This window comes from Strongylocentrotus purpuratus, unplaced genomic scaffold (genome assembly GCF_000002235.5).
Source record: "Strongylocentrotus purpuratus isolate Spur 01 unplaced genomic scaffold, Spur_5.0 spur5_scaffold_20, whole genome shotgun sequence".
In the NCBI taxonomy this organism is placed as follows: domain Eukaryota; kingdom Metazoa; phylum Echinodermata; class Echinoidea; order Camarodonta; family Strongylocentrotidae; genus Strongylocentrotus; species Strongylocentrotus purpuratus.
This window is the reverse complement of record NW_022145606.1, coordinates 4,724,357-4,738,188: the sequence shown is the minus strand read 5'-3', so window position 1 is coordinate 4,738,188 and position 13,832 is coordinate 4,724,357. Positions and strand designations below refer to the sequence as shown.

Sequence of the window (13,832 nt, the reverse complement as noted above, 5' to 3'; positions counted from 1 at the left end):
ACAACGATATAAATTAATAGACCGGTGTCTCTTTTTTGCAAATCTGGTTTGCTGCTGAGGTACTAGGTAGGGTTATTGTATCCGAGAATTGAGAACAATCTCGATGAGTTGTGATCGTGTGAAAACATGGCGACGTCCATAGCGCTACTCTGCGGTAAGGCCAGAACATTTTCTTGTATATTTTCGTTCATTCCTGATATGATATTCCACCGATATATGCTTTTGATATAACAAACAAAGTTTATCCACGAATTACTTCCATTTTAATACATTTTGTTTATGTTTGATGGTTTTAGAGTGAAAAGAAAGACTGCCTTTATTTTGTGAAGTCCCATATGTTAACATTCGCGTCAAGTTTCGTGGGCGGGGAGAGGGGAGGGGAGGGGAGGGGTTGGGAGCGGTCGTCATAAGTGCTTCAACAATAATTGTTTTTGTTCTCCCATTTATTTGTTACAAGTGCAGGATGTGTGCAAAAATGTTACATAGACTGGATCTAGACCTAGATCTAATTCTTAGGATTCAGCCCAACGGCCAACTCAAGCACGATCAGTGGGTGGGGCATCTTTGGCCCTTATTAGTAGTCTATCTTTTAGTTAATCTCTCTCTCTCCCTCTCTCTCTCTCTCTCTCTCTCTCTCTCTCCCTCTCTCTCTCCCTCTTTCTCTCCAGGGCGGATGTGTATCCAAGATCTACCTAAAAGGATGTCTTGTTCACGTGTACAGATGTTAAACAGCAGTATGCACACCACACATATCACCAGACGCACATGCAGACTTGTTTCTTCAAGTAGCCTTAATCAACAGGTGTTTCCAACACACTACCGTCATCAGCATTTGCCAAGGCCCAGGGTATTTCTTCGGACCTGTACAAAGACACATGGAGCGGAGCCTAATATGCTAATTACTTGCCACACTGTGTGGATTAAATCAGTATTTTCACAAAGTACATCAGAAACTTTTAAACAACATTTTTCTCGCATGGATTTGAAACAAATCAAACAACTATCACATCATTTTCTTAAGAACCTTATTCTTTCTCCTTTGGCACATCAAAATGCAAGTACACAATGTAGACTGATGTATCACCATTTCTCAACAAGAGCATCGTATTCTACATTGAAAGGTGATCATGTTAGAAGTAATTACCAGTCTCCACTCAGTGCCCTTTACCGAATGCAGGCCTATGGATCTAGTGCTGGAAACAAGACTGGTGATCCCCTCTCACCCAAGAGCCCAGAGTTCAGATGCTACATGGATCATCTGACAAAGGAGCACCAGGCCATCTCAGAGTCACTTCAGGTTGGTTATTATGGAGCACATGTGTTGCAGTGATGTAGACACAGCTTCCCCATCACTGTTTTGGTTCTGATGTTCAATTTAAATGAACATTTATTTTCTTCCATTTAATTTGAAAAACATATTTAACATCTGTTCAAACAATACAATTTGTATGTAAGAACATAAATATAATAAAGAACTTGTATTACAAGGAAGAAGGCGAAACCCGATAAGCAGAGCTAGTAATTGGTACGCCCGAATGCACAAATAAACAATATACAGTACATTATAAATAGAAGAAGGGAAGAAAGGAAGAAAGTGATAGGCAAAGAGGAGAAGAGGATAGAGAGCTTGGAGAAAGAGAAAAGAAGAGGACTGCAACATAGTAGCAATGGAGTGTTTAGCATGCATAAACAACATAATGGCAAGATATAGGTGAAGGGTAATATGTTGAAATATTTGACTGCATGCATACCTCGTTACAAGTACATGCATTGATATGACAAACAGTAGGCCTTGTTTTTGTTTTATTAGTAGTATTCCTTTATGACAAACAACATGTTGGATTTCAAATGAAAATAGAAATACAATAGATACATTAATAACAATAGTAGCGATGATTTCCGCATGAGACTGTTGTCTGATACATAAATACATGAATAACTAGGTATCTGGTTGATTGTGTTTATCACCAGAAGTAGGTTAATGATATCTTTGTTTGTTTGTTTGTTAGAGAGGGGATCCCATGTCAGACTCCAGGCAGAAGGAGCTACGAGGATCCTTGATGGAGCTGTGAGCTGTACTTGATAAATGTTTGTTTGTTTGTTTGTTACAGTGGGGATCCCATGTCAGACTCTTAAGCCGAAGGAGCTAGGAGGATCCTTGAAAGAGCTGGGAGCTGTGCTTTATAAATGTTTGTTTGTTTTTTTGTTTCTTAGAGAGGGGATCCCATGTCAGACTCCAAGCAGAAGGAGCTAAGAGGATCCTTGATGGAGCTGGGAGCTGTGCTTGATAAATATTTGTTTGTTTGTTTGTTAGAGCAGGGATCCCATGTCAGACTCCAAGCAGAAGGAGCTACGACGATCCGTGATGGAGCTGGGAGCTGTGCTTGATACATGTTGTTTGTTTGTTTAGAGAGGGGTTCCCATGTCAGACTCTAAGCCGAAGGAGCTAGGAGGATCGTTGAAGGAGCTGGGAGCTGTACTTGATAAATTTTTGTTTGTTTTTTTGTTTCTTAGAGAGGGGATCCCATGTCAGACTCCAAGCAGAAGGAGCTAAGAGGATCCTTGATGGAGTAGGGAGCTGTACTTGATAAATGTTTGTTTGTTTTTTTGTTTCTTAGAGAGGGAATCCCACGTCAGACTCCAAGCAGAAGGAGCTAAGAGGATCCTTGATGGAGCTGGGAGCTTTGCTTGATAAATGTTTGTTTTTTTGTTTGTTAGAGAGGGGATCCCATGTCAGACTCTAAGCAGAAGGAGCTAAGAAGATCCTCGATGGAGCTGGGAGCTGTGCTTGATAAATGTTTGTTTGTTTGTTTTTTTGTTAGAGAGGGGATCCCATGTCAGACTCTAAGCGGAAGGAGCTAAGATGATCCTTGATGGAGCCGGGAGCTGTGCTATATAAATGTTTGTTTTTGTTAGAGAGGGGATCCCATGTCAGACTCCAAGCAGAAGGAGCTAAGAGGATCCGTGATGGAGCTAGGAGCTGTACTTGATAAATGTTTGTTTGTTTGTTTGTTTGTTAGAGAGGGGATCCCATGTCAGACTCCAAGCAGAAGGAGCTAAGAGGATCCATGATGGAGCTGGGAGCTGTGCTTGATAAATGGGAGGAGCTAACGTCAGCTGAAGAAGAGATTACAGAGCTTCAACGTCTTATTGAAGGTACTTCAACTGAAAAATAATGATAATGCTAAATAATAGTATTGGTAATATAATAATAAAAGTAATGACATAATTATAATAAATTTAAATCCCCACTCTACTACTTATAGCTCCTTGCGCCCTCTATATCTGTATATCAAACAATGCCTAATCGGTGCCTGTTGTTCCCCCATGATCCCCTTTTTCTTATATTAATTGAGAGCTGTTTTAAAGAGATAACCACCCGTCAGTGACCTTGCAGGGAGGTATATTCCCCCCTGGCCAAACTAGTGCAGACGGGCTTTAATAGTAATAATGATGATAATAGTAACAATTATAATAATAACAATGGTGATAGTAATAATGAAGATAATAATAACAATAATAATAATGATAATGATGATATAATAATAATAATGCTTGGTTGGTTGGTTGGTTTTACCAGACTGCTAAGAAAGCATGCTTATGCTTGTAATTAAGTAACCAGGGAATAGATGGCTTTTTGTCTTCTCTGAGGGACTTGTGATCGAGGATTAATGCCATGATACCACTTGATTGGTTTTGAACCTGACACCTCCAATTTACAAGACCACTGCTCGAGCACTGCACCATCGTGCATAATTATAAGAAGAAGAAGACAAAGAAGAAGAATTATAATGATTTTAAATAATATCAATAAACAAATAACAACGTAAGTAGACGATATTTGTATCTGAGCTTCAGCATCTTATTTATGTTTGGTTTCCATGTTAATAAATGTCATTCATAATGACAGCTTCAGGGGAACGTTTCACAAATCATTTTTTTCAATGACAAAAGTCAGTGACAAATCTGCTGATAACCAATCAGAAGCAAAGATTTCAGTAGCATATAACAAAAACTATCAATTGTCACTGATGACAAGTTTTGTGAAATGGGGCCTAGGTTTTAGTTCTGACAGGCTATGTTCTGACCTTGCTATGTTCCTTCTGTAGAACCATCAGATACCAGTCAAGATAAGGAGATGCATGAGTTAGCAGCAGCTGAGAAGGACGACCTCAACGCCAAGATTGCTGATATATCAGAAGAGGTAAGGGCCTAAGGTTCCTCAGAGGTCAAAAGGTTAATTGTGATCAGACACCACAAAACCACCCAAAAGTCTGCAGATATGATTTGTGTGTTGTTGTTACTTTAAGATGATATATTACTTATCACAATCATATGTTCGTAACCCAATTAAAAAAATGAGCAGAATGTCCTGTCTTTTCAGAATATATTATTAATTTATTTCAAATGGCTTTTTAATGTTGTCGTCTATTCAAGCACTCAGACTCACAATGGTTTGTGCAAGGATAAGAACTCCAAGAAATTTGGTTTTGTAGTGCCCGGTCATAATTATATCCGCAGCTTACTTTTTTATATGCAGTAATTTGAAGAAGATTGTGATGGGGTTTTTTAACTAACTTTCTTGATCTCACATTAAAGGTACTATGTCCCATTTGCAGGCCAAAAAAATGAAAAAGTTAAATTCCAACTGCATTTGAAAGATAATACTAATTTAGAACTTCCCTAAAAAAGGTGGGGCTTGAAAATGTCTTCAAGTGGGAAAATAATGACTATTAGTTGTCAAATCGACTTTAGGGCTATAGAGCCCAAAAGTAATAGTCCTGATTTTCAGACAATTGTACCGAATGGTCAGACGATTTATGCTGCGCAAAGATTCAATCAGTTTAATCTTGGCCATCACAAGAAGTGGGTTATTGATGTAGACAAATGCTCATGTACCCTTTACAACTCTTTTCATGTATGTTATTACCAAAGAAGAAAAAAAGCCAGTCAGTCACTCAATAGTGTCTGACAGTGTCTAGCAAGTAAACGAGTTTCCTTGCATAATTTGAATATGAGGACACTGCTAACGTTTAAATTTCACAGATAGGACATACATGACATATTCATAATTCCTGCAAAGTTCTACAGCATTTGAGGTTGGCTGCAAAAGGGACATAGTACCTTTAAGGAAACCAACCTGCAATAAAGTTGTATCATATGGTTTGTGGGTTTGTTTGTGTATGTGTGTGGGTGTGTTTTTGTAGTATGGGTGTGTTTGTTTATGTGTGTGGGTTGTGTGGGTGATGGTGTGTGTGTGTGAGTGTGTGGGTGGGTATGTGTATGGTGGGTGGGTGTGTGTTGTTGGGGTGGGGGAATGTTGATGCATTTGTGTGTGGGTGTTTGTGGATGGGTATGTGTATGGTGGGTGGGTGTGCATTGTGTGTGAGGGTCTTGGTGGGTGTATATATGAAACATTGTAAACTAACAAGTTGTTTTTTCGTCATGCTGCTATAAATGTATACCATACTACGTCAATTGTACCTTGTCAATATATGCTATATCCCTCCCACACTAGATATAAGATGAACAGTAATATTCTTGGCCTTTACAATTTATTTTCTCCATGTCTGTACACACAAATTCATATGATACATTAACCTTTTCTCTCCTTCTCTCTCTATTCTTCTCCCAGTTGGTTGACCTACTGTTGCCCTCTGAGGAAACGGACGATAACGATGTCATCATGGAGTTCACGGCCGGGGTCGGAGGTCAAGAGGCCATGTTGTTTGCGGCGGACATGTTTGAAATGTACCAGCGTTTCGCAGCTTACAGAGGATGGACGTTCAGCGTCTTAGAGTACTTCACGACAGACATGGGTGAGTGGTTGCAGGACTCGTGATACGGTGATGGCGTCGTGGTACGATGGTACATTCACTTGTCGCAGGGTTGAGGGTTCAAATTCCAGGCAGGCACTAAAGTCCTAGGTGGTTTAATGCATGAGCATAATGTGAGTCGAGTATCCAATAAAATAAAAAAATTCCCCGGTTTTTCTAAGGCATGCCTAAATGAGTAACCCAGGTAACTGTTTTTTTTTTTCCTAGGTGGTTTAAATCATCAGCACAATTATGTGAGTAACAAAGATACCCTTATTTATTCCCAGGTGTTTTAAGTCATGCATACATGAGTAAACCACTGATAACTGTTTTTCCCCTAGGTGGCTTAAGGCATGCTAGTGTTAGTATGAGCGGTGACCAGGCATACCTGCTTCTAAGGCAGGAGGCAGGGGTGCACCGAGTACAGAGGGTACCAAGGACAGAGAGCAAGGGGCGTATACACACCAGCACCATGGCTATAGCGGTGCTACCACAACCTAAAGAGGTACCGGTTTAAATCGCTTAACCACTTGACTGCTACCGACGTACATGTACATGTTCTCGCTCTCGCATGCCTGTGCGTACCATGTACATGTACGTGCTTAAGGCATTGCACTTTCAAGACTGTATCACTGCATAATGCCAAGCCCTACTGTGTAATTAACACTGCAATGATGTTATGCAGGTTTCGAAGAGTAGATGGCGCTCTTCCAAAAAAATCTGGCTCTTTTTTTTGTGTACAGTTTTTGTCAAGTTTTTGTACAGTACAAAAATGCTGTAGCACAGGGGTGTTTTAAGCCAATAGCAGTCAAGTGGTTAAAGACAAATAAGTATCGGCTGTCAAAGTGATTTTGACAACACCCGTTTCTGTACCTAGGTTAGATGTTATTAATCATTAGGTACAGCCTTCTTTTTTATAACTAACAAGGGAGTGTTTCAAAAAGACTCAGATCGACCTTGAGTTGGACTTAACTATGGTAGGCCGTTCATGCCACTCTTTTCTCTCACCATTTACTGGCGTTGGTCTTTCAAGAAACGTACAAACCATGGTCACAAATCTACACAATTTCTATATTTTGATAGTTCATTATTGAAGGAAAAAATATTATCTAAAGATTATTATGGTGAGAGCATCCAGTGGCATGAGTGGCCTTCCATAGCTAGGTCCAACTTAAGGTCGATTTAAGTCTTTGTGAAACACCCCCAGGTTATACATATTGCTCTACAATTTCCACCAATCACCCCATAAGGAAAAGTCATCATATATTTCCCTTATTCAAAGAATCACTTGGGGAAAAAAGGACAGGGATATCTCTTTAGGAACTTCCATTTCGCCTTGTGCAAGACCTCAATCCCCATTAGTGGTCTTTCACCAAGTCCTGTGTCATCAAATTTTGGAAACTGCTGACCATATCCCTTTTTCTTCCTTTCTTTCTCTTCTTCTCTCTTCTTATATCTCAATTCTCCAAAATTCAAAATAGCTTATTACATATGTGACATGCGGGGTGTTTCACAAAGACTAAGATTGACTTAAGTTGGGCTTGAACTATGGCAGACAATTCATGCCATTGGTTACTCTCACCATTGGTCTCTCAAGGGACGTCACAAATCTACAGAATTAACATATTTGATAGTTCATTGTAAGAAAAAAAGTTAAGTGCATCCCTTCAGAGACCAATGTCGGGAAAACAAGAGCGGAGACATTTTGTTTTGTCCAAATGCATGCTCATTACCTCCATTGTTCAGATTAATATAAAGTGGTGCTATAAGTTCCCAAATTCGAAAAAGTTGGTTTGGAATCTTTGTAACTCTTGTAAAGTCATAGAAAAGTAAAGGGGATGTATTTCATAGAGATTGCAAGAATCCAGTTAAAATGACAATTTTCTTTTCACTGTAGATTGATCTGAAACTGGACCCTAAAGATTTGAGGGTGGAGACCAAGAAAGCTAGTGGAGCGGGAGGACAGCATGTGAACACAACAGACAGTGCTGTCAGAATTACTCATCTACCAACAGGTATTATAACGCCTCCTTTACACTTGTATATTACTATCCACAAGACGACCTAAGTCATCAACAATGGGTTGTGGGTCACTGATCTAGTGAGCCGTTGGTCTTGTGTGTCGCTGATCTAGTTAGCCATTGGTCTTTTATGTTTTTGATCTGGGGGAGGTTGAATCAAAAGTGATTAAGCAAAACAAATACAAGTTTAATGATTGTTTTTTTTTTTTTTTTTTCTTTAATCTTTTTTTTGTCCCGCATCAGGCATCTCAGCTGAAAGTCAACAGGAACGTTCCCAGCACAAGAATCGTTTCATTGCCATGACGATGCTCCAGACTCGTATCTACAACCGCATTCTGGCAGACCAGACCAGCTCTGAGCGATCCATCCGCAGTTCCCAGGTCGGCACAGGGGGGCGCTCTGAGAAGATCCGAACCTATAACTACCAGCAGGACAGGATCACTGACCATCGTAGAGGGCGCACCGTCCATGGTGTGCCAGAGTATCTTCTGGGCTCGGAACTCTTAGATGAGATGGTGACTAGCTGTGTGGAAGGCGATCAGTGCCAACAAGTCAGAGAAAGGATTCTAGAGGTTTATGATAAGAACAGAGATAGTGGAAGATAATAAAGGATCTGATAATGAATACCGATGCTTATATCATCCGCAGCATTCATGGTCTGTTCTTGCTTTCTGGCCTCTCAGATAAGATGGTTGTATAGAAGGCGATCAGTGCCAAGAATTCAGAGAAAGCATTCGAGAGGTTTATGATAAGAACAGAGATACATGTAGTTGAACATGAGAAAGGATGTGATAATGACCACTTATATCAGGCGCATCGTTCATGGTCTGTCACAGTATGTCTTGCTTTCTGACCTCTTAGACGAGATGGTGACGTGCTGTATGGAAGGCGATCAGTGCCAACAAGTCAGAGAAAGGATTCTAGAGGTTTATGATAAGGACAGAGATAAATGTAGATGAAGATGAGAAAGGATTTGATAATGACCACGTATGCCTATACCCGGCGCACCTTTCTTGGCCTGTACTTGCTTTTTGACCTCCCAGATGAGATGATTGTATAGAAGGCGATCAGTGCCAAGAATTCAGAGAATGCATTCTAAAGGTTGCTGATAAGAACATGGATAAATGTAGTCGAAGATGAGAAAGGATATGATAATGACCACTTATATATGGCGTAGCGTTCATGGTCTGTCACAGTATGTCTTGCTTTCTGATATCTCAAATGAGATGGGTGTATGGAAGGCAATCAGTGCCACGAAGTCCAAGAGAGGATTCCAAAGGTTTATTATATGAACAGAGATACATTGCGATCAGTATAGAGGCCACTTGACATTGGAATTGGCGTGACATAGAACGCGTGACAGAGGACCACTCGTGATAATTTACTGGTTTGGAACTTTAGCTCAATTGTTAGCAAATCGTATGCGACCTGATCAACCCCATTCAAAACGTTACCACTTCTCTCCTCTATAATATTTGTCCGGAACTTTATCCTGCTTATCTCAAATTAGAGCCTTGTACTCTCTTGTATAAAGACCACTGTTATATCTAATTTTTGCAGTGATTTTCCTACTCATTATTAAAATAGTAGGATAAAAGGAACTGGACATAGTTGCCAGTTCCTTTTATCCTACTATTTTTACCTTGACAAGCAAGATATATAAATTAGGCCCTGAGTCTACGGAATGTACACCACAAGGTACAGGGTTTGAATCCTGCCGTGGCACTAATGTCCTTTGGCAAGACATTAATCTGCATTTGCCACACTCAACCCAGGTGTAGTAAGTGGGTACTTGGTAGGATGCATTCCTTGAATGCACTGAGCACTGCGGTTACCAGAGCTCAAGTCGGGGTAGTAAAATCTTAAAGTCCTTTAGAAACGCATAGTGGCGTTATATCATAATGTGATATGCATTATACTACAACAGAACATTATTAGTGTTTTTCTTTGGTCTTAAGTAGTGTATAGTGTAGTACTTTCTAGTTCACATGAGCTCTGTTTAATTACCGCAAAAGTGTTGAACAACTATGAATTGGCCATTTTTGTAATGAAGTTTCATTTAATGCATAGGCCTTTGTTAAAGGACCCGTTTACTACCGTATTCAAATTGTGTGCATACAAAGGTTGCTCTTGACAACCTGCAAACATGCCTGAGGCTTGTCCAACATAGCAACATGTGATGTAAGCAGACTGGATTTTAAGTATTGTAGTTCGTTCATTAATAACAGGTTAATGGAATAAATCGTTGGTAAGTCGCCAGGAAAGAAACATCCATACATCTGAATATGTTAGTAAACCAATCCATTGTCTCGTATTGTTGAGAAATATTTAGAGAAGTAAGAATGAGGAAAGGTAACATGACAGATAACGACATATCCGAGATAGCGGTAGGTGATGGGAAGGAAAGTAAAATAACGAGTGAATACATAAGCAGAGATGCCAACCAGTACGATTAAATCGTATTTAGTAAGATATTAAGTGTGAAATACGATCATACGATATCACCTCTTAAAATACGATTTTTCATTTATTTTTTTTAACCCATAACAAAAAAAAATTGCATAGAAACATGTACAAGTAAACCACCGCAACCTCAACCAAAATTTTGCTTTAAATACAATTTTCTCATTATTTTTAATGAAAGAGCAAACATTTTATTTGAACGTACTTACCAGCAACACATTTTTCTGCAATTTTACTAGCACGGGGCCGACAGGCCGGTGGTAGTGTTGAGTTTTCGTGAAAATCTTTTTTTTGTTTGTAGGATACTCAGTCTGTTTTTTTTGTGTCAAGAGGTTGGCATCTCTGCATAAGGGTGAATGGGTGAAAGGAATGACTGAAAAGAATGAATGAAAAATGAAAGAAGGAGGAGAAGATGAAGAAGGAGGAGAAGAAGGTATTTGTTTCAGTAGCTTATAACAGTTATCCCCCCTTCCCTATGCTCTGTGTGTAGTAGCAATGTATCAAAGCAACAAATCAACACTTCAAAAGCATTTATCTTTCAATACGTCAAGCCTGAATAATCATTGTAAAGATAAACCGAATCGGGCCTTTCTTTTTAATAAAGAGCGTTGTTTATAGAAATATCAAGATTACCGTCGTTCAAACAAGCAGGCCCTATTTGCATTTAAAAATAAAAGAAGGAAAAAGATTGATCCATATTGATCTATCTATCATAGAGAGATAGAAATGGGAGTGCATTTTGAGAAAGACATTTCGACATCTATTTATCTTTCATTTACTTTAGAGTCAGCTGTGGACAGTGCAAATCACTCTTTTCTCCTTTTATTCTTTAAGAATACAATTTTCTGCTCTAGGCAGTCACATGCATCTTCTTGATGAACTGGTGTGTTCAAAGTCCCACTATTGTCCGGATACGTTTTTTCTTAAATGATTAAACTTTTCAATGAGTCCACTTATCCATCAAAATGTATCATGTTTCGATATGTAAATAAAAAAAACTTCTATCAGCATAAATTGATGGCACATCCTTATCCTTCTCATACCCTTCATTTTCAGACAACCCCATATACTCGTCGGTTGATTACTTGGATTTGAAATTCAGATCATGCGTAATAGTCTATATTGAGAGGACTACCATGCAATCTTCCCCTGTCGACTAAATAAACTAAATAAAAGGTAAATGGTTGTCCTTGTAGTTTGCATTGACCTTGTCATTATTTTTGACGAAAGAGGATGAGAGTGTACGTAGTCATAGAATAGAGACGGATAGAGAGAGAGAGAGAGAGAGAGAGAGAGAAAGGGGAGTACAAGAGAGTAAGCGGGTAATGAAATGGAGAGAGAAGGAAAGTGTGAATTAAGAACTTGAACATTGTCATCTTCTGAATATAAAGTAGAGTAATACAATGCAAAAGGAAGTAGAATAGGAAATAGAAACTGTTATATACCTCTCTTTAGAAATCTAGCCATCTTATTGGTCAAATTTGGAGTCGGGGGTCTAGCCATGCCCGACTACCGGTCAATAGTCTCTTAAAAGATGCCCGCATGCCCCGGTTAACGGGCGACATGATTGAATTTTTGGTGAGATCCCCATTGGTTTACATTTAAAAAGTTTCTTTGTGCGAGCGCGGCTACAAAATACAGTACAGTGTGTGTGCGATTCCCGAATGATTGTAACATTCAGGCAACTTCCCAGCGAAGATTTACAGACAGTGTCTCAGATTTTCTGTGATGTTTTAAGTTTAACCAGTCTTTACTCAAGAAAAGGATAAGGTAAGAATTTTGTATAGATTATTTTGTGAATTCGGTATAAAAAAAGATATAAAGACTGCTTTAATGTTCGAGGCATATTTGTTTCTGTAAGCTCTTGAGGAAGTTATATAATGCTATCACCCCTTGGCACGCCTCGGAGTGATAGCGGGATGTAACGTCCCCAAGAGCCTATAAACAACTATCCTTTTAATAGCAGTCATTATATCTATAACAATAACCAGTCTACTCCCTAGATGTATGGTTGAGGTTGATCAACACTATAATAAACAAATTAAACAATATTGTACAAATAGTAGGGAAAGTTAGACAAAAAATGTTAAAAATGTACTCCTTGGTATTGAACTGGAAGGTTATTTTAGAAATCCAACCCGTCCATTTCAAGCTCCCCTCTCCTCTCTCCCATCCAACTCCATCTCTCCTCCTGTCTTCTCCCTCTCTCCCCCTCTCTCCCTCTCTCCTCCCCCACTCTCTCTTCCCTCTCTCTCACCCATATATTCTCTCCCATATCTCTCTTTGTCCCCCCCCCCCCCCCCACACACATAGTTGTTTGATTATTTTGCAACTATATATACACTATCAGTTTCATGCTGATCTATGATATTTCTGTAAACATCGCTATCTGAAAAAGGGCGTCTATTTGTGTTAACAATTAATAATTTATGTATTTGAATTTGCCTTTTGAAGCAGTATAAGCATATTATGTGATTAAGTAGAATGCAATATTGCACATGTCATAAAGAAATGGGGCGTCTTCCTTAACAAAACAGCCACCTTGTTGTCCACAATAAATTGGTCTTTAAAGTCAATATATCACTGGAAATTACATTTATTAAGAGCTAAAATCAAACGCGAAAATTAAATATCTTTAGACACCTCTTGCAGTTGCTTTAAGCTAAAAATCCAACGCGAAAGTTAAATGTCCGTAGACACCTCTTGCAGTTGCTTTAAATTAACAAAGCCAAGAAAAGTTATTGAGATTTTCAATTTACTCCGTACCGTCAAAGCTCTACGAGCAATCCGAGACCTCTCTGCCCGAATATCTTGTAATTTTAAAAATTCACAGAAATAAACAAAGACATATTATGCTTGATGTTTGTCAGCTTTGCGATTTTTTGTAAAAACTATCAGGATAGGTTTGAGGAATTAATATATCAATGACATGCGAAGCCTGAGTCGGGTTGATTCCTTCTTAAAGGAAACCTAAACCCAAAGAATAAGTGTAGGTATTCTAAAAAATGAGATGTATTCCTGCCCTTTGATGTACAATATTCCTTACGAAAATGTACAAGATATATATAAATGAAGATATTCCTGTCATGATGTGATGCCTTCAGCATGATATGGGCGCAGCCATTTTCTTGAAAATGTGACGTACTTGTTGAAGTTGTACATGTATCATGCACCAAGCTTTAGTTGGAAAGAATTTTTTAAATCAATAACGAAACCTTTACTTTTCAATAAAAAAAATAATAAGTGAGGTGATATAAATTATATAAGGTGAAAAATAAATAATAGGGGCACAATTGTAACAAAATTCATTTATAAATACTACACTATAGCAGTTGACAAATCTATTTCATTTGTGAGAAACCTTCACCCCAGAAGGGCACTAACTTCAGGCGCGGATCCAGGGGGGGGGGGGCGAGCGGGCCTTGCCCCCCCCCCCCCCGCAAAAAAAAAAAAAAAAAAAAAAAAAAAAAAAGAGAGAAGAAAGGAAAAGAAGGGAAAGGGAAAAAGGAGAGAAGGGAAAGAAAGAAGAGGA

The 13,832-nt window shown here is 38.9% G+C and overlaps 1 protein-coding gene across 1 annotated transcript; it reads left to right on the top strand.

Moving 5' to 3' along the window:
* The first annotated feature begins 55 nt into the window (after positions 1 to 55).
* On the top strand, positions 56 to 8,465 carry LOC589052 (peptide chain release factor 1-like, mitochondrial). Its single transcript, XM_788709.4, has 8 exons — positions 56 to 154; positions 669 to 1,297; positions 2,917 to 3,156; positions 4,110 to 4,204; positions 5,636 to 5,819; positions 6,158 to 6,321; positions 7,714 to 7,831; positions 8,081 to 8,465. The coding sequence occupies exons 3-8, from the start codon at positions 3,033 to 3,035 to the stop codon at positions 8,440 to 8,442; spliced, it is 1,047 nt and encodes a 348-aa protein (XP_793802.2). The 5' UTR covers positions 56 to 154; positions 669 to 1,297; positions 2,917 to 3,032; the 3' UTR covers positions 8,443 to 8,465.
* The last annotated feature ends 5,367 nt before the right edge of the window (positions 8,466 to 13,832 follow it).